Raw genomic sequence first — 20,711 nt, forward strand, 5'->3', positions numbered from 1 at the left:
TACTGCTGAAATCTGATAGTTTTTTTGCTGATATTTGGGTACAATGCTTTGAGAGTATTTGGGTTCAAATCATTTATATTTTTTATTCATAAATCAATTTATTCCCTATGTTATGTGTATTATTTAAAAAATAGTGCATTTCGAATGTCTTACCAAACTCATTTTTAAGATTGAACAAGGGTGGGAAATTTCAATGTCAATCCTTAGGTAAAAGATAATGATATTACAAAAAATAACTTTTTTTATCTCCATTTAACATTTACTGGATTTTCTTTCTCATACAGTCGTGACCCACCCTACTGCTTGTATTGACACTACCAGTGGATAATAAGTTTCTTTAGATACAACCTAACCTAACCATAGTTTGATGATATTAGTTTATTAGTTCTTCTATAATTTCCAATATTCATCTTTGTTTTCTGTCCGTTTCTTTATGGCCGAGACATTCAGAGAATAATAATTGTACAATAAAAGATATAAATTTGTTTTAGACCACTTTAATTTTAATTTCACTCTACCGGTTTCGGAAGTACCCTTCCTTCGTCAGGAGAATATTAAAACGAGATATATTAAAGAAATTACGAGAATATTAAAAGTTTCCATATTCTCCTGACGAAGGAAGGCTTCTGGAACCGGTGGAGTGCAATTGCAATTAAAGGAAGGGTACTTCCGAAACCGGTGGAGTGCAATTAAAATTAAAGTGGTCTAAAACAAATGTATATCTTTTATTGTAAATTATAACGAGCCACGAAGTAAGTGCTTATTACAAATATGTAATAATAATTGTCGCTCAACGTTACGTTTCCATAAAGTATCACTCAATACGGCAAAGCAAACCTTAATATATCCGAGTGTTTGCCTTCGTCCATGCCTGGACACTAGAAAGCCGGAGTTCCGGGGATATCATTAGTGTGCTATTTGCCATGGATATAGGGATGACGGGGTGACGGGGTGACGGGCGGCTAGTGTACACTGTGTCCCGACTGAGACATGTAGCAGGATGGCGCCCAATCACGGCCCTGTCAATACCATTATGTCACCAATATCAGCGTACTGTTGTTGTTCACTTAGAGTCACTTCAATCTGCACAATAAACCGTGGCGAGGCGTGGTACTTATTGGGAAATTCAAGCGTGAATTATTTTACATATAATGCTTGTCGAGAAAGACTCTGAGAAAATGTAACAAATTCATAAATAAAAGGTAGGTGTTATATTAAATTATTTGTTATAGTATAAATACCTATCCACACAACACAGTTTAACGATCAATCCGTCGGCTGATCGCTAAAATGTATTTTATATTCCTGTTCTACTAAATATTTATCTGGTCCAAAAAAACAACTTCGTAGAATCTCGTATCTCTTCCACATCAGACCATACCTTGGTATGTTTCTGTAAGCATTCAATAGTATTCATTCATACGTTCTACGGATATTCCATACGTAGATACCTAAAATATATGGTAATAAATTTAGTTGCTATTTTGCTGTCAACACTACTTGCAGATAAGATCGCGCCGATATTTATTGTTCAGACATTTTAACAGCCGATAATGTGAATATTATTCAAATTGTCGGCCAGAGTACCTACCTGCTTTCTACCTTCGTGACATGCAAGCAATCCATCGAGGAAACGTGCTGCGGCTGGGTTTAATGCACGGGACTGAAAATGCACTCTATTATGCATATCATAAATAAAACATATTTCTTTGGCGGCTACCTAAAATATTTGCTACATCCAACCCTATATATCCCGATCCTGTTTATAAAACTCTAGCTAGTAAATTATTTTGGAAAGCTCTTCGTGGGTTTTAGGAAAATTATTTTAATATAAGCATTAGTAGTTATTTGAGGATTTGCCTCCCAGCATTACTCGCTAATTTTATTTAGAATTCTGTAACCTAAATACATATTTGACTTGAAATGTATTTCACATATTTGACTTAAAATGTATTTCACATATTTGACTATAAATGTATTTCTTGCGCGTGTTTTTTTTATGAATACACTTGTATTTTTTCATTTATATTTCTTCCGGCAATTAGCTGCCAGTCGACGGCCGCCAGTTCCGGGGCAACCGGGAAAACCTTTCCTTGGTACTGCCACAAAACTGGCTCATGACCGCTGTGTTTTAGTTACAACTGGAAATATGACTATCATTATTTTACGTTATTGTTGAAATTTATCTGTGTTGTTTGTATTGTTGTTTACAGTTCCAGGCTGGTATTCCGGTACCTTCTCTTTAATTTTAATTATGCGTAACTGAAAATATGGCTCACGTTCAATTACTCTGTGTAACTTATGCTCGTCTTGACTCAAGAAATGTGAGGCAGGCGGATGGGTTGTTTCCAACTCCACAGGAGGCCCTGAGGAAAATAATAATGATGTAATATACACAGGTCTTAAAGAATTATAGCTGTTCAACTCGAATCGTAGAAATGACCATGGAACCATGTGACATGTCAACCGTGTACATATGTTGGGCGCGCGTTTGGCGTGTTTCTAGATTATGCATCGGTGCCGAAGGGATCAATGAAGCTAGTTCCTCGGAGCATCTTTTTTATTTCAATACCGGTAGAAGAAGGACAGCATACCTACCTGACGCCTGTGCTTAAAGATTGCAATCCGCTTGTTTAGATAGGGAAATCTATCAAACGGACCACCCGTTTCTGCACAGAGTGGATTTGAACAATTAATTCATTTTCAAGTTCTGTGACAGTTCTACTCAAGTCCTGTTATTATATCATTATGGGCGAGTTGAACTTTTTTTGTTTCAACTTAAATAATAACAGAACTTTCACAAACATGAAAATTAATTTTTAATTTTTGAAGAACAGTAATAATTGGATTATTTTTACAATGCCGTTTTTGTGAAAAATCACCTCAAGGGCGCTATACAATTTATTGTTATTTATATTGTTTCTAGACTGATGAAAACATACTTACCTGGCATGTTACTTTAGATAAACACTCTTTTAATAGAAAGTTTAAGCTTCAAGAAGATACTACTTTGCATGCACTTATATTAAAAGTACTGGACGATTTTACATTTGCTCCCCCTCCATTACTATTAAACATTAAACTTTATTACAAGATTAGTGGCAAAAATAGAGTTGATATTTTTATTTTTTTATTATTGCCCAACAGATTATTCACCTAATTACAGTACAATCTTCTCATTCTGACACTCTTAACATCTGGGAAGATGGTTAATTCTATTTAAAGGGGAATTATTTTTTTTATTTATTTTATATATATATATATATATATATATATACATAAATTACAAACAATACAAACAACTGGGAAGGATTCCCTGTTTCAGGACAGCCAAATTGTGTATTTAGTACATAATATTCTTACAATGGAATGCTGTCAAAACAAATTTTGAGAACATTGTTGATTGCATTCGAAGTGACAGGATGGTTTCTTTATCCTTGAAAGAATCGCAAAGATGTAATTTATTACCAGGGTCAATTGGGATAACATTAGTAATTGCATTCAGAACAGATGAATGGTTTCTTTCGGGACATCACAAGTCTGAGATTCTTTCCAGGGCATTTTGGAGAACATTTACAATTGTATAGTTAGAATTTCCACATTTACAAATCAGTATAAGTCATATGAATCCTATAGTACTATATTTTTAGAATTTCTTTTAGAATTTTAGAATACGTCTACTGTTTCAGTAATTTCATTCCTCGTGTCATGCTATGTTGTGCTAGAACATCTTTTCTGCCGTGTGACATCTTAAACAAGTCGTGGTGACAACTACGGTGGCAGCTTTTTTTAAAGACTGGAGAATTTAGGACTCTTTAGGACTGGAGAATTTTTATGAAATGACTTTAAAAAGCTTACAAATTCGTAGTTATTTACATTTTTTCGCGGTCTGTGAAGGTGAAAGGTTTTATGAATATGTCTGTCTGAAAAGGTGAGTTTTAAGTTTAGCTTTGAATTCTGTCGAGTCTGTGATCGTTCTTAAATCATATGGCAGTCCATTCCAGGCTTTAGGTCCTAACACCCCGAAAGTGTCTATATCCATTTATTTCATTCGAAGTTCTGCCCCACTCTTCAACTTTTTTTTACATAGTTTGCAACAGGACCAAACTTAGTCAATTAATTCATTTTAAGTGACCTACCAAATATGTAATTCTTGATTGAAATACTAGTACGTATTGAATTATTTGGCGGGTTGGGAATAAGCCGACGTAGCTTAGTGGTTCAGATCACCTGACCGGCAATCAGAAGCTACGGGTGCAATTCCCGTCGGCGGCATTTATTTATTTTTACTCGGGAGAGATTTTCAATTTGGACGGATATGTCAGGCGAGTAATTAATTATTTGCTAAAATAGCAACAATTTATTAACAATGATAGCAAAAAAAAATAAAAACAAAAAATGAAAATTATATCAAATATCCCTTCCAATATTTAGCAGCTGTTCAGTTATTGGTGCCTGTCGGAATTGGGTGCCTGGGGTATAACAGAAAATCCAAATCCAACTAATCTGCTTTGCCAATGTACATCTACGGTGGTCTAAAATAATAATACGTAGCGAACGTGTTATCGTTGTTATTATGTAAAAAAATGTGCGGATAACACTAGCTTGAATTAAACAAAGTTTACTTTTGTTCGAAAACCATTTAACATACATTTGTACGCATCCCAGAATCGCCCATTCATGCGATGTGTGAACAAGGGAATCTTCACAAATCTTCAACACCATGGTTGTGTAAAGATTGGGGCAGTCAAGGCGGGCCAACCCCACTCTACGAGGGCGACAGCCAAGTGCCGCCGCGTAGGGTAATGTTGCGCTGTGCCGCCGCCACCCGACAGGCGCGCCCAACTATCTCACCCAGAGTCCGGAGTGGCTAACACTTCTTTACGGTGTGGCGTGTTGCGTGTGGCACCACTTTGCGGAACGATTTTTTATTTTTAAAACAACTCATTATCATTTACTTGAAATTTTACGGGGTCAGGACTATTTTAACAGGTGTGAATATCACGTACCTACCAATATTACACTCCCTGAATGACACGCGGACAAAATACACATGGACAAAATTACGCACCTTCAAAATTACACTCGGACGATATTAGATATGGAGATATACACCTATAACCACTTAAATTACTCCTACCGGAATTACAAACTTGTTTTTTTGAAAAATTTGTTTTTTAACCCTTTCTTCACATCACTTGTTTCCTCCATACCATGCCATATTTTATGCTTGATAATACCTTAGATAACTATTTGAGATTTTTTTTTGCTTAAAAATTTAGATATTTTCTAAATTGATTTTTATTATTTTAAGCTCTCAGTGAATTATTTTTTATTAGTGAGAAAAACAACTATCATTCAAAAAATTGTTTAATCAAAAAATATATTAACTTAAAGTCACAGACATATGAATATTAATTCATATGTCTATGCTTACACTGTTTGATACATAAATATAAAGATAACATCAAAATAATCATAGTCCAAGCAAAACAGTCGAAACGGAATTTTTCCTTTTGTTTATGGTATTTGTCGCTGGAATAAGGATTGCAACCTAGCAGAAAAAATAGACGCCATGATGAATATACTTCACAACCGATACGCAAAATACGGTGCCATTTGTTTCACAAGATCAATAAATCTGCATTATTTTCTTAATTTTCCTGAGGAAGAACCCTGGTATCGAAGGGGTTAATAGGTTTTTAGAGTTTGCTAAATGAATTTCATAGTGGGAAAAAAAAACAGGATAGGATTTTTTGATGAATTCTGGTACCTACGTGTAATTCTCTTCATTTCATCCATGTTTAATATGGGCAGTGTGATATTGATACGTGAAATTCACGCCTATGTAATATCGTCATATAACCAGATTTTATATGGTTGCCTATTAGTTATCATAGTACATAATAAAAATAATACACAAATAAATTTTTATACACCGCGGCACCAAGTGGATCAAATAGATGATAATACCCCTAAACATTCAAATTCATAGACGAGGCGTTAAATGGGACAAACCAACCAAGGGAGGCGACGCGACCGTCCCACTTTCGGTGATTTGTCAATAAATCAATCTGACAGTATACAGGCAATTCGCATTGTAATATCACCATTCGGTCCTCGAAAATAAAATCTTCTTAGGAATTACTAATCCTTTTTTATAATAGCGCGCAAATTGGCAAATGCTGGTTGCGTAAAAACTTAACTATTTATCCCAAATCGGGTAAAATAAAGTTCGGGCTTGTTTCCAAAATTCACTCTATTAAATTAAATTAAAATTAAATTTTTATAAATGTGTTATAATTTACCCACCTCACCCAAGTTTAGCGTCGATAAGCCAAGCGTTTAAAAAAAAGCATTCAGATCCTGCCCTGAAAAGTCCCACCATGAAAACAGCGCTGCAAACCTTTGCCTTGCTTTAGCGAACTTTGCTTTTCTGCGCATGGTCAGGTTTTTTCAATGTGCGCTCTTCGGTAGTCAAAAGTGCGACAGATATTCAAAGCATTCTCGAACACTCCTGGTGTCAAAAACATGGTGGTTTGTATCCAGCTCGTCGAAATGATGCAAATGGTGTGAATGATAGATAATACCTAATATTGACGAGTGATTTTTATTTGCGTTGCAAGTCCTCTCGACGAACGTACGATTTTAGCTTGAGGCTTTCACCAACTATTTTTAAAACAGTTTTCAAACTATTAGCAAACCATCTTTATGTGAGGACTGAAAAACATCTTTTAAAAACTCCCCGTTTCGAACATCGTCAACTAACTGATTATTATCAAAGTCATAATAATTATGTACGGTAGACGATACTTATATAATATTCTAGCTTTCGTTGATAACAACAATTTATAGGATTGATCTTCAATCGCCTTTGAAGTTCTCTGTAAACAACTACTTTGGAATAGGGGTGCTAGCTAGGGTTTGCAAACCCCGCACCCTTTTAAAATCCTACGGGTTTGCGGGATATTAAATTGAATAATAATACATTTTTTATTATTTAGTATCAATTATCTGTGATTCTAATATAGTATAAAAAAGACATTAAAAAGGTAACATAGTATGTAAGTCATTTAAGACAACTTTTCGTAACAATCATCTTTGGAACTAGTAATATTATTAAAAAAAACAGAAAATGTAGCATATTAAGTATTTAAAAAAAAAACTTTAAAAAAAAAAATATAATAACATAACTTTCACACAGGAAAGGACAGGTTTCTACAGTTATTAGAGATCATTTTTGGCGGTAGTAATATTATGAAAAAATGCATTGAAAACGTAACGTAATGAATATTTTAAAACATTAAAAAATCGTTAAAAACACAGACTATGCCGGTCACCCATATGGGAACGAAAAGTTGTGCAGAAAAGCCCCACAGCGGAAAACACGCTCTCTGCTTCCGCACAAATTGATAGGACTATCATCACAGAAAGCTTTTGGTGTAAATTCAGTATTTTTTCAATCCCGTACATGAAAATCCGCGGGACCAAGGTACAGTGCCATTCCTAATTATTGACACATTAATTAGATGTTTATGCCAACGTAGAGATCATTTAGGTGTGTAATTAAAGAAGAAACTTTTAAGTGTATTTTTAAAAATATATATTTTTTTTATTCACGCCATGAAGGCCTTTACATGTATATATTGTTTAAGGTAAGCTGATCAAGCGTACAATAAAGAGTGTATATTACATAACATATTAGGCCGAGTACGGACAATATAAGCATGTACAATACAAGTTATCGTTGAGAGTTGTTGTACATTCAAGAAACAGTTGTTCAATAAATAAATATAATAATAAGAGTACAAGATAGGTATTTAAGGCACTATGAAAGTAGTAGTGGAACAATATTTAGTAACGATCTTGATATTAGTAAAATAAATATGAAATGTTTATTTTTGGGCATGTCAGTATTTAGAAAACCTTTATAATGCCATATTGGGTATTATACAGAACATATATTAACAGTATTATAAGAATTAACAAGAACGGTTTGTTATAAATCAAATTTGTAATCAACAAACATTTATTATGAAACATAGAAAAAAGAATGTTGTAAATCATTTAGATTTTTAGTTTGGTCACTGAGTGGTGGCTGTAAACATCGATTGAACTATACTCATTACCTGTGTATAATCTGTGCAGCCTTTGAATTGGCGAAATAATTATTAGCAGACTTTGGAAAATTATAGAGAGCAGTCTTGTCTTGTCTTACGCGTGGGTACAAGTTTCGTTAAATCCATGGCATCTAATCTGCCATTTGCTATTTTGACTAACTAAATCAGTCATTTTGCGCCTTGATGATAAGTCGGTCAAGTTTAGTAAGTCCATTTAAAATGTGTAATTAAGATCATCGACTCGAATTCCTAATTTACAATCAATCAATCTCAGAAATTTATGCTGCACTCTCTCAATTTTAAGTAGGTGAATCTTATACAATGGAGTCCACACTGTCGAATTATACTGTAAATTTCTTCTCACCAACCCAGTGAATAGTAATTTAATTGAATGAATTAATTTTAAATCTTTCACTGTCCTCAAAATAAACCCCAAAAATTGCATGGCCTTGTTCGTTATTTCATTTATATAAGGAGCAAAAGTTAATTTACTGCCAACGTCTTTGATTTGCTCGACTTTTTTTAGAATAATGTTATTTATGGTATATTGATGCATGATAGGATTTTTGATACGGCCAAAAGTTAACGTTTGACATTTTTCAATATTTGGGAATAGTTCATTATGGGCGCACCACTCTTGTAACCTTGCAAGATTTAATTGTAATACATAACAATCGTTAAGATTAGTACTTAATAGTTTTGTAAATTTTAAGATCATCATCAATAAAATCAGTATATTCACCTCCTTCTTTGATAGTCTCACGCATCGCAATATACCAATATACAAATAAGTACCAATGTATTACAGTCTCCAACGTCATCTCTAGATTCTAGATAGTGTTTACATACATTCATAGCAGGAAAAGTTCCAGGAATACGCATATTTATAGGCCGGTGCGCAATCAATACCTCGTTGTTGCTTTGTTGCTTTCCTACTTCGGTAAATGGTAAATGCCACGCATTCTTGGCTCTGTCTGTCATTATTTCATCATCGCGGAATGATATATCCGTCGTTTCATTTAAATGGAAACTAAATAAAATAGATATAAAAAACGAGAAATGTTATTGTAGACTGATGATTTCGACGTTATTTTTATATGTGAAAATGTTTTTTGATTACTGGCGTTTATTTTCATGATGGTTTTTAATTGCACTTCTGTGAATTTCGCCACACACCTCCACATTCGTTTTTATTAAATATCCTTTTTCTTAACACGTAAATTTAATGAGATATTTTCACTTTTTTAATGGCCCATTTGTAACAGACAATAAACATATTAATTACTTGAAAAATTACAGTCCTGAATATAATACAATTTTATTCTTTGATTCTATATTATAAATATTTATTTCAAATTACTCGATCCGTTTTAAAATTTCATTCGTAATGTCAATTACGTAAATGGGACTGTTTGATATGGCAGTAAAACTTTTACCTTTAAATGTAAAAATACGATTTTCTTTTATGGCCCCGTAGTAAGCGTTCAAAGATGGTTTTAAGGGGAGATATACGAATGTTAGAGGGAGCGCGCTTATATAAAAAAACGAAAACAATTGAGCGAAAATGGTAAAACATATTTAATAAAACACGACTCTTCTGAAATAGAGTAAAAATCTCGAAAAATGTTTTAGATTCATTTAAAGATACACTGTGATTTTTTTCAAGCCTATAACATATTAAATAACAGAACAAAACGTGTTATAATAATTTTCAATAATTTTCGGAGCTTACTTTGCGTTTTTTTTCTGTCGAGGGAATTTCGTACGATTAACGTTTCAGCTTAACAAATGTAAAGATATTATCTTCAAAATAACTTTTTTTTAAACTTGAAAACTTAAAGAGTCAAAGGGAAACTCGTTATAAATCGGTAGAATTGGGAATGAGGGGGCTTAAAGTTAAACGATTTTTATTGTGGAAGCATTACCTACACGGCGCTGTGTCTGTTGTCCTGATGATTATAATAGATGTACTAAAGATATAGTGTACATATTATAATAAGTAGACAGTAGACGAGCACCAAGGCCGGAGAAAACCTGCAGTCTTCCGCCGTATATGCAACACCTCAATATTACATTTTAAATATAATTCAATTGCACTTAACAATCTAACCTACACAATAAAAAAATAAAATATTAAAAATAGTTTAAATAAAAAATCAATTTAATTAAAGACCTTAAAAGAAAACTATTAAGAGAAATTTTAATGAAAGTTATATTAGAAAAACCTTTGCTGTACCTGCGTGGAATGCGTCAGATTCCCACCCAGGCGTCGCGAGTTAAAACCACTGCTAGATAAATCCTCCATCATTGCACAAGCAACACTTTCCCCTTCCATAATAATATTCACAAATTAAAAACTTTGAACTGATATAAATCAGGTTCTTTAAAAATAGTATTTAAATTATATAAAGCCGAAGGTGATCCAAAACATCACGAACGCATGTATCAACTGAGCCGATGTTTCTATAGTCCATTAATGACCGAATTGGCCGAAAGCGACATTTCGGTCGGTCACTAAAACATGGACAGGTTATTACACTGCACCGGGAGAATCCAATCCGGAAAGAGCGAGTGACCGACCAATTGGATTAACATTCCCACACGAGGATGGCCTATGGCCTCCTGCCGAGCCGGGATTCATTGCGAGGGTGTCTCCGTCTTTCACGTATTATTATTTACTCCGATGATCGATCATATATTTCCCATTCCAAATTCACATCGCCATTTGCCAATTCACCCCTTGTTTACCCCCATTTCACTTTCTTACGAACCCTCCGACTCGGTTCTTCGTCAATTTGAAAATCTAAGGAAGTATTTACAGCGAGTTTACTCTGCAGCTTGATCAAATTTAAGGAATTCATTTTACTTTCATATTTGATGGCTTTCTGAAAATATAAGCTGTTTTGGTACCGTTTATTTTTGTCTTAAGGTCTGGAATGGAAATACATTTTCCATTTATCGAATATTTGTTTGTCTCTTAAATTTATTTTAATGTCTAGTTTTGCGGAAATTTAAAAGCGAGTAATTCCACATTTTCTACGATAAACAAACTTTAGTAAGTATTGTGACTAATAAATGGATTTTTTTATATAATAATAGCGCAGACCCGTGAAAAATCGCGGGTAAATTAAAATAAATAAATATATTTTTTCTTCATATTAAGCGGTTACTTGCTTCATATGAAGAAAATTTTAAAATATATTTTTAGTAAGTATTTAAAAAATACAAATGGTGTTATGTTATTTTTAAAACTACTATCACTGAGCCACAAAAGTTTATAATAATAACCAAATGGAAATACCCAATGAAATTTCTGTGCTCTTGGTATTTTGTCTTTTCGGCATTTTTCATGAAATACTGCGCGAATCAATTAAAGACCATGGATAGCCTGAATTTTCGACAAATCAATTCCAATTTTGAAAATATAAATTAAAATAATTTCCTTAAAAAATATTATATTGTAGGTAGGTGCTTCAAATGAACTCTGCCAAATTGAAAATGACACATAAATTCGAAGCAAATCTGAATTCTAGAGTTTATCAGGAAACCTATTAATTTATTCGTTAAGGACCTGCAATCCTGTTTTAACCGGATTACCAATAATTTAAAGAGATTCTTAATAAATCGGTAATATTATTTTGTTCTCCGTGTAACTCGGTGCCTGTTGGAATGCTTTTATATAATACCTCAATTCGTTTCTATTGTGAATCGAGACACGTTTATTGTTTGTAATTTTTTTTAAATGTTGTTAATTATTTTTACGAAACATCAGTCCATCATCATCAGTGTTTGTTGTGTTGTGTGTTTGCAGTTTGCCAAAGTCTGGACATCCGCAACGGCCCCGAGATGTTCGATCTGCTATCGGGATGCCGCGTGGTGGAGGGATTCCTGCAGATCCTGCTGTTCGACCGCTTAAACGAGACGGCCTTCACCAACCTAAGCTTTCCCGAGCTGCGCGAGATCACCGGCTACCTGATGATGTACCGAGTCAACGGCCTCAAGACCCTCTCCACGCTCTTCCCAAATCTGGCCGTCATCCGCGGACACAAACTCTTCAACAACTACGCTTTCATCTTGTACGAGATGGTTGATATGGAGGTAAGAATTCGTTTATTCTTTTGTAACTAATATATAGCATCACACTCATTACATCATCTCGTATGTTCGTAGTATTCTGGAATATGCATCTCAGGTGTTCATATAATAACCCGGGTTATGCACTACGAAAAAATAGAATTGAAAGCGTCCAAAATAGATTTTTTTAACTTCTGCTGTTCTCGATCTCATATTAGCAATGAAGACTCTGCAAAGTTCTTCAATATACAGATATTAACTTGCCGCAAATATATAGCAGATTCGGTAATGTTATTTAAAATCGCACATAACTTAGTTGATAGTCCTGATCTTCTTCAACGCCTAACACTCCATATTCCAAATAGCAACAGCAGACAGTCGCTTACTTTTCATCTCCCTCTTTGCAAGACCAATTCCAAACAGAACTCCTTTATCAACATATCCACAAGTTCATTTAACTCAAATTATTATAACCACTTTGACATTTTTAACTCGATTACATAAAACGAAAATTCATCACACAACATGACTCAAACTAGATCATTCAATCTACATTCCCTTCTACTCCCATCCTTTGTCCCTTTATCCTAATCCTATGTTCCACCTCCCCACCCACCTTGATTCAAACCAGATCATTCAATCTACCTTCGCTTCTACTCCCATCCTTCGTCCCTTTATCCTAATCCTATGTTCCACCTCCCCACCCACCCTGATTCAAACTAGATCATTCAATCTACCTTCCCTTCTACTCCCATCCTTCGTCCCTTTATCCTAATCCTATGTTCCACTTCTCCACCCACCTTGACTCAAACTAGTTCATTCAATCTACCTTCCCTTCTACTCCCATCCTTTGTCCCTTTATCCTAATCCTATGTTCCCCCTCCCCACCCACCTTGATTCAAAGTAGATCATTCAATCTACCTTCCCTTCTACTCCCATCCTTCGTCCCTTTATCCTAATCCTATGTTCCCCCTCCCCACCCACCTTCATATTTACTTTAACTAAAAAAACACATTTATCATTTAATATCAGTGGAAACTTCCAAATTGACATGTTACTATTTTTATTATTATAGGTATGTGATGTATGTATAATATAAGACTTGTTGCCAACTTTTCTAATGAGCGCCACCGTATTTTTGTTTGGGGAGCCGCTACCAACAAAGAACTCCTATAACTAATATATCATCATTCTCGAAGTTTCTTCGGCCAGAATGTTCTTCACTTCCAGCACTTGGTTTTTCTCTAATTTTACCTTCAATTACTATTACTTCAAGTAGGTACTTTAATTAGGGGGTTTTGTTGCTGAACAGAATTGCTCATGACCATCGTAGTGTAACATGGAGGTCTTTGTGATTCTGCATAAAACAGTTCTCATTATTAGGGGGATGTTGTTGTGGAACAGAATTGCTCATGACCATGGCAGTATAACATGTGGGTCTTTGTGATTCTGCATAAAACAGTTCTCATTATTAGGGGGATGTTGTTGTGGAACAGAATTGCTCATGACCATGACAGTATAACATGGGGGTCTTTGTGATTCTGCATACAATAGTTCTCATTATTAGGGGGATGTTGTTGTGGGACAGAATTGCTCATGACCATGACAGTGTACCATGGAGGTCTTTGTGATTCTGCATAAAATTGTTTTCATTATATTCATTGTTACTTGCATAGCTTATGTTTTTTCTAAGTATTTTGTCATACACGTTCTGCATGCAACATAAATAAAACGTAACATTAAAATTCATTTGCAATATTGCAATGATATCTAAGATTTTGACAATAATTTGTCGCAGTCTCCCAAGAAGGCCTGGCGTAGCCGTATTCATAAATTGAGAAAAATTATTAAAAAGTAATAGCATACCAATTTCCCGTTAAATTATTAATCAATATTCAGAATATATCGAGAACACGTGATCTCTTCCTAGTAAATATCATGGAAGAATGCGACAATATAAGTATGTCAATATGATCATAATATCACGACACCTATTTCGCCTCCTCACAAAACACTCGCTTTTAACTGATACTTTGTTAGGAACTCTGCCAATTTATTTGTTAAACGCCTGCAGTCCCGTTTTTAACAGGAAAACCAAAATTTAAAAAAAAAATGTGTATTTTATATCCGTAAATTTTCTCCGTATGGTGAGGTATCCATAGTGAATAATAACATGCGTCTGTAATGTTGTTTACGAATGGCATACTCGCGATATTGCCTTGGATGCCTTTCTCTGTATGATCTCATTTGCGATCTTAGGTCATTCCTCCTTTTGCAGCAGCCAGTAGCCAGAAACTATTTGATCCTTATTCCGAGCCTATTCTGTTGCTGGGTCCGTTCTAATGAGTAACGATCCGAACATAAGCCAGTAACCAGCCGCCTTCGCCGCTTTGACCACATATAAATATTCATTCAGTCATTTTATTTTATGGATGGAAAGTAGCCATTACTACGGAATGTGGATTCGAAGTTCGGATGTGTATTCAGTAGGTATTGATAGCCGCTCTTTGTCCAAGTGGCCACTGCCCACTGCCAACTGCCCAATGCCCAGGCTATCTGCCCATCAGCTAGTTCTGCTATCGGAGCAAGAGACAACTCGATGAGCAGCGCTTTTATAGGTCAATATTTCTTACGTCATCCAATCTAACATTTTACAATATATTATTATGATGTATTCTCATAGGTTCAACAATATTATATATTTCTGTGGGCAGTCATCTTCTGAACAATTATTAGGCGCGCGACTTCCGCTAACATTCCGCCCAAAGACCAAAAACACACAAAAAATAACATTTTCATTTATGAATCAAGCTTGTAGGAAATGTAGGTTTCAATAGCAACTGTAATATTATAGTGATTTAATTTTTGTGGTATTATGCCGTGTTGAGCTACCTCCCTCTCTAGCCAACATTTCGGACAGCATTACAATGTCCATCATCAGGGCAGATTTATAAATTAATTTTACGGTGCAATAACTTAAAGATGTGAAACAGAAAAGACAGAAAAGGATTCAGTCGCATCTTGGAATTGAACCCAGGACCTCTTACTTGCTGGAAAAGTATTCTGACCATCAAGCTTATTCGACTATCGGGTAGAATCTTGCGTAAAGATAGCAGCCAAAACATATTCGATTATAAGAAAATGATAGCTCTCGGTCGATATTGATATAGTCGAATTAGAATTATAGTCTCAGTGGTCAGAACACTTCCCCGGCAAGGAAAAGGACCTGGGTTCAATTCCTAGATGCGACTGAATCTTTTTCTGTTTTCGGTATCTGTCGTTTATATTCAGAATCGTTAATATTGACTTATGACACATTTCGGTTTGACCTTTTAGGAATAAAGTCATTGAAAATCTCACACCGATATTACACATTTATTTTTAATCTGTAATTATCTCCTACCGTTCAGTGTCCATCGTTTCTGAGCAAACAGACAGCCTCCCGTATTCTCGATGGTGTGTTGATAATCCCCACAATTTAATATAATTCTAATTAAATTTTGATTCTGTCCACTTGTTACTGTTTGTTAGCAGTGTGTTTTGAGTAGAGAGTAGTGACTAGAGTTTAGTAGTTGTGACGGGGCATATAAGGCCCCGCTGTCCCCGCCCTCCTCCCCCTCCCCGCGCTCCCCGCCCTCCGCCTGATTTTAATGTTATACTCTGTTGTTTACAGTCTATTTCTGATTGCCCTCTCTTCCCCCCCCCTCCCCTTCCCTGCCGAGCCCATAGCCGCCTCGGCCTAGCAGGGCTGCCACATCGGCTGGACAAGAGTATAATATATATAGCTACTCAGGCCTCGGACATATTCTTTAGAAGGTCGGAATATTTGTTCGAATTATATTGCAATTAAATCCAAATAAATGGAATATTTCTGAACGAATCCGAAAACTGTTTTTTCAGCAGGGGTAGGCAGAGAGAACGGACCGCCGAACAACTCTCTCTTGGCACACACTCCTTACCTCATTCACATTCATACATACTCTTCTATTATTCTGATTCTTGACATGGGCCGACTCAAGTATCTGATTCACTTGTTCGTGCCATGTCTTCCTCGGGCGTCCCCGACTTCTGCTACCATTCATATTTGCATCGTATATTCTTCTTACGCTCCTTTCATCGCTCATTCGCTCTACATGCCCAAACCATCTAAGCGTCCCTTTCTCTTGATCTTACTCATTACGCTTACATCAAGGCCTTGCACTCTTTATTATTAAAAATAAACATATTATACATTTTTAAATTAATTAATATTTATATTTTGAGTAAAAAGATAAAAAAAATTAAATGTTTCTTTTACGTTATTTTGTAAGTAAAATTACTGAAAACGAAAAAATATATAAAAGCGCACGTATTTTATTACACAAATGTATAACAAACTTCAATATCACCTCACTTTTTTGACGGCTCAAAAATAAGTTAAGTTAATAACACAGACAACGGAAATAGTATGTTTGAAATTTTTTTCAAAACATACTTCATGGGCTTCACTTTGTACTACGTTTTATTAGGCTTGTTTATTGAATCTATTTTCATCGCCAGGTTCGATTTTGTAAATACTCAACATCATTTATTCAAAGATTGGTTTGTTGTTATTATAATATTCATTATTAATTGCCTCGTGTTTTTATAGTGAAATATAAAATAACGGAATTTGTGCCGCTTTGAAGGTCTTTATTTTAGAATTGTCTTGCAAAGATGTGCTAATCAACGGGTTTAGTTTTAGAACTGTCTTGCAAATATGTGGTAATCAACAAGTTTAGCCTAACATCTTTCTTTGTGAGCTTCTCTTACAACCCTTTTGGTACTCCTCCACGGATCTGTAGCTAATTTCTGCACGCGGCTAATATAGGAAATAGTGACTTTTGGCATCATTGTTTTTAAATTTACCTCCTACCCTGTATAGTAGAAAGTTTGATCGAATACATACCTCATTTAGGATTCACAGAAAGTAGTGTCTTAGGTAAATCTTTAGCCGTGCCCGACCACGGTATGGCAGCCCTGTTTCTCGGCGCGTCCGCAGTTCACACACTTGTCCGTTGTTGTGAAACCGGTCGACCGAATTAATGACGGAATGCGCGCCCATTCCTCACGGTACTAAACACTAAAGCGGCAATCTGTCAACATTCAACCATCGCTTTGCATCAATTTGGAGGAGCTTTACTACCATTAACTTGGTCCATTAACGGAGCTCCTCGCGGTGTCGATACTATAATCATTAAGTATCAGAACGCGTAGGGCGGGGGCGGGGACGGGGACAGGGGTCGGGGCGGTGAGCTGGGAAGACAACGCGAAACATTAAATCTTACAAAATGTTAGTAATATTCCTTCAACTTCACTGAATGAAGTCCTCTGGTATCCGCCAGGCTAAAACGTACATCGAGGATAGGCACATGGTTATTTATCAATAGTAGACTCTTATAAATAGATAGCTATGTTCTGAATTTCAGGAGTTTCCCCTATTCGCTATAGGTGTTATTAAGTAGGCATGGCAGCTCTAAAAATACACAAAAACAACCTCGTTAATGGGGAGCAATTGCTAAAATAATTAAGAATAATTATCTCTGTAATATTTTGTGTTTTTTTGGCGTTACAGAAACGTCTTCCGCGATATCAATTTGACGGACTAGGTTTCAGGTTTCATTTAAATGATGGGCTCCTCCTTATTCATAGAGTATTTTGTGAAAATTATCTTATTGTGACGTTTTTACTAAATCTAGGTATCTATATGAATTAACCGCAAACATAATCTTCAGTGTCTAGACGACATTTTTTTCGTTTTAACCTTGGTATGAAAACTTCGTCTGCCTTTGGCGGATTTGGCGAAAACAACACAATCATTGGCGACGCATGCTTTATACCCTCCGACATTAGTCACTAATAACTCTCTCCTCGTTCCCTCGATAACACCGGCGTGCTTATGTTGTTATCTCGTTCATTTGTCGACTGCGGCCAGGGTGCATAAAATTCACGATAAATCCATATCTGTTTGCATTTGTACCCAACCCACTTAAAAATCTAATACCTACTAGTAGTCCCATGTGTAAATTTGGTCAGTAAAAATTATAACCTGTAATTTTTAAGTTTCTTCGAATAATCTATGATGAATGTGTTCAGTAGCTTATTGAGTGATTTAAACTCATCTACAGAACGCCGTTTGACGGAAGATTGATTAAGATCCAAAATCTAAAAATTCCCTTTTAGATGACATTACGGTTTGATCTTGTATGAATCATTCATGCGGTCTTCAGACTCGGAGCTTTCGAGAATGTTCAGTGTTCCGTAAGCGACAAAGAATAAAGTGAATGTCTTTTCAGGAAATCGGGCTCTATTCCTTGACGGACATCACCAGAGGCTCAGTGAGGATTGAGAAGAATTTTAAGATGTGCTACGTCAGCACTGTCGACTGGGACATCATAGCCGCTAACGGGAAGGAAGCACACTACATCAAGGTTTGTATTTTAATCCACACCATTAATATTGTTGCTGTTGTTTTATGTCTAGGATTATTCGATTTAACCATTTTATTTGTTTGTCAATGAGGACAGAACATAAATCCGTATTAGCAGCACTTACTGCGAGACTGCATTTTAATTGAAGTTAAACGAGAATATATATTTTCTATAAATAGTAAAAACTAAAGTCCGTTTGTGCGCTTAGTTCTTCTAAACTATGCAAAGGATTTCGACAGGGTTTTCAAAATCCATTACATAGTTCATCATCATCATCATACATCAATACATGCATATTACATTTATAGAAAGTAGAGAAAGGTAAGGTTACATTGCTAACGCTGGCTTAAAGGTTAAGATATGAGATACATCAAAATAATGTACTACGGAATTGTATATCTTAAAAAGGCCTACAGAAAAATCCTCTACGGTACATGTCTATTTCCTAAGGATAACCCCCCGCAACGCCGGGTTCACGTCAGCTATATTCAGTATTAAAATGATGTAGCGTAAATGCTCATAACTAATCAACATAACTTCTTTTGAAGATGATTGATTTATTTTAAATGAACATTAAAATTTTAATTTCGGTGACTTGAATGCATCTAATTCAACGATCATTCTTCAAAATTCGGTGTTCCGGTGTTATTTAATATACACTTTGAAAAAACGTAGCGATTAAGGTCCCGCTAGACTGTGCGGCTTCGTCCATTCATATTTATAACAGATAATCCGTATGGCATTTGGCGGACTTCGCTAACCCAATGTACCGATTAGTGCAGCTGATTTGACAGTGCGCGCTACCACTGCGCGGAGTGTGGAGAGTGGACTGGGACTGGACAGCGGCGCGCCGAGTGGGCATGTTTCGTCTATTGTACGCAAGGCCGCTGCGGTGGCAAGGTCACGTGACGTCAAGGTCGCTAAAGAGGACGTCAAGGTCATCGGGCAGGCGTCGAATTCATCCCGATGAATGTCACCGATACTGATGGATGTGGGGCGAGTTGCTTCAGCCGCGATAGAGCGTTTTATGCTGCGTAAAACGGGTCTGCGTAAAAAATTTCCCGACTCGTAAATTGAAGCTTTGTTTAGGTTTTACTACGGGGTTTTCCAATAAGAGGTGTTATTTTGATATTCAATCGTAAAAATATCAATGGTTTCGTTGCTTGTGTGGCACGTAGCGCCGTCTTGTTGAAAGTAAACGTTGTCCAGATCAATACCATCCAATTCCGGCCATAAAAAATCATTAATCATCTCTCTATAGCGCAATCCATTCACCGTAACTGTTGCTCCAGCCTCATTTTCGAAAAAGTAAGGTCCAGTGACTCCGCCGGACCATAAACCGCACCAAACAGTCACACGTTGAGGATAGAGAGGCTTTTCAAAAATAACTCTTGGTTTTTCGAAAACTAACGTTTTCCGAGCCCCAGATGCGACAATTTCGCTTGTTGACGAAGCCACCGAGGTGGAAATGGGCCTCATCACTCAAGATGATTTGCATTTGATTCACTCAAGTGAATTTTAATAATTTCAATGCGTTGTTGAAGCGTGTATGTATCGTTCCATTTTTATTGATGGCGTAGTTTCTACTTGTCAAATGTCAAAAAATGACAGCTTCAAAAGTAACATCTACCGAAATAGCGGGCTATTCAAAATAACACCTCTTATTGGAAAACCCTATATAATAATGATTTCCCTGTTTGTGTTCGCAAAAATTCAAAACGGCCAAAAGGTCATCGCTCCGCTGCCAAATAACCGCAGATCGCGCTTCTGTCAATGCAGCGATATGAAGATTTCTGATACGACGGAGTTATTGGCAGGTGAAACGTAAACACGACAGGAACGCTGCAAACACAGAACACTAGACAGGGGCGCAGAGGGCTTGATTCGTCTTGATTTTTTGGGTGCCATACAATAATAAGTGATAGAATTCCTCGGGGGGGATCAGTGGCCAGACAGACCCCTTCAACCCCCCCCCCCCACCCCTCACCAATCCCCACAAGCTACAAACTACGCGCCAGGCCGGCGCGTCTGCTCCAGTGGTGGGCTACCAACAAGAACAAATCACAAT

The 20,711-nt window shown here is 36.1% G+C and overlaps 1 protein-coding gene across 2 annotated transcripts in view; it reads left to right on the forward strand.

Moving 5' to 3' along the window:
* The window catches only part of LOC149425283 (insulin-like receptor), a 281,616-nt gene that overhangs the window by 200,337 nt on the left and 60,568 nt on the right, over positions 1–20,711 (forward strand). For both annotated transcript variants that reach the window (XM_089650360.1, XM_089650355.1), the window contains exons 3-4: positions 11,932–12,218; positions 18,509–18,643. In XM_089650360.1, coding sequence (XP_089506486.1) covers positions 11,932–12,218; positions 18,509–18,643 — 422 coding nt within the window. The remainder of the gene's footprint in view (positions 1–11,931; positions 12,219–18,508; positions 18,644–20,711) is intronic.

Source organism: Hesperophylax consimilis, chromosome 3 (genome assembly GCF_061612785.1).
Source record: "Hesperophylax consimilis isolate HC1 chromosome 3, BYU_Hcon_1.0, whole genome shotgun sequence".
Taxonomy (NCBI): domain Eukaryota; kingdom Metazoa; phylum Arthropoda; class Insecta; order Trichoptera; family Limnephilidae; genus Hesperophylax; species Hesperophylax consimilis.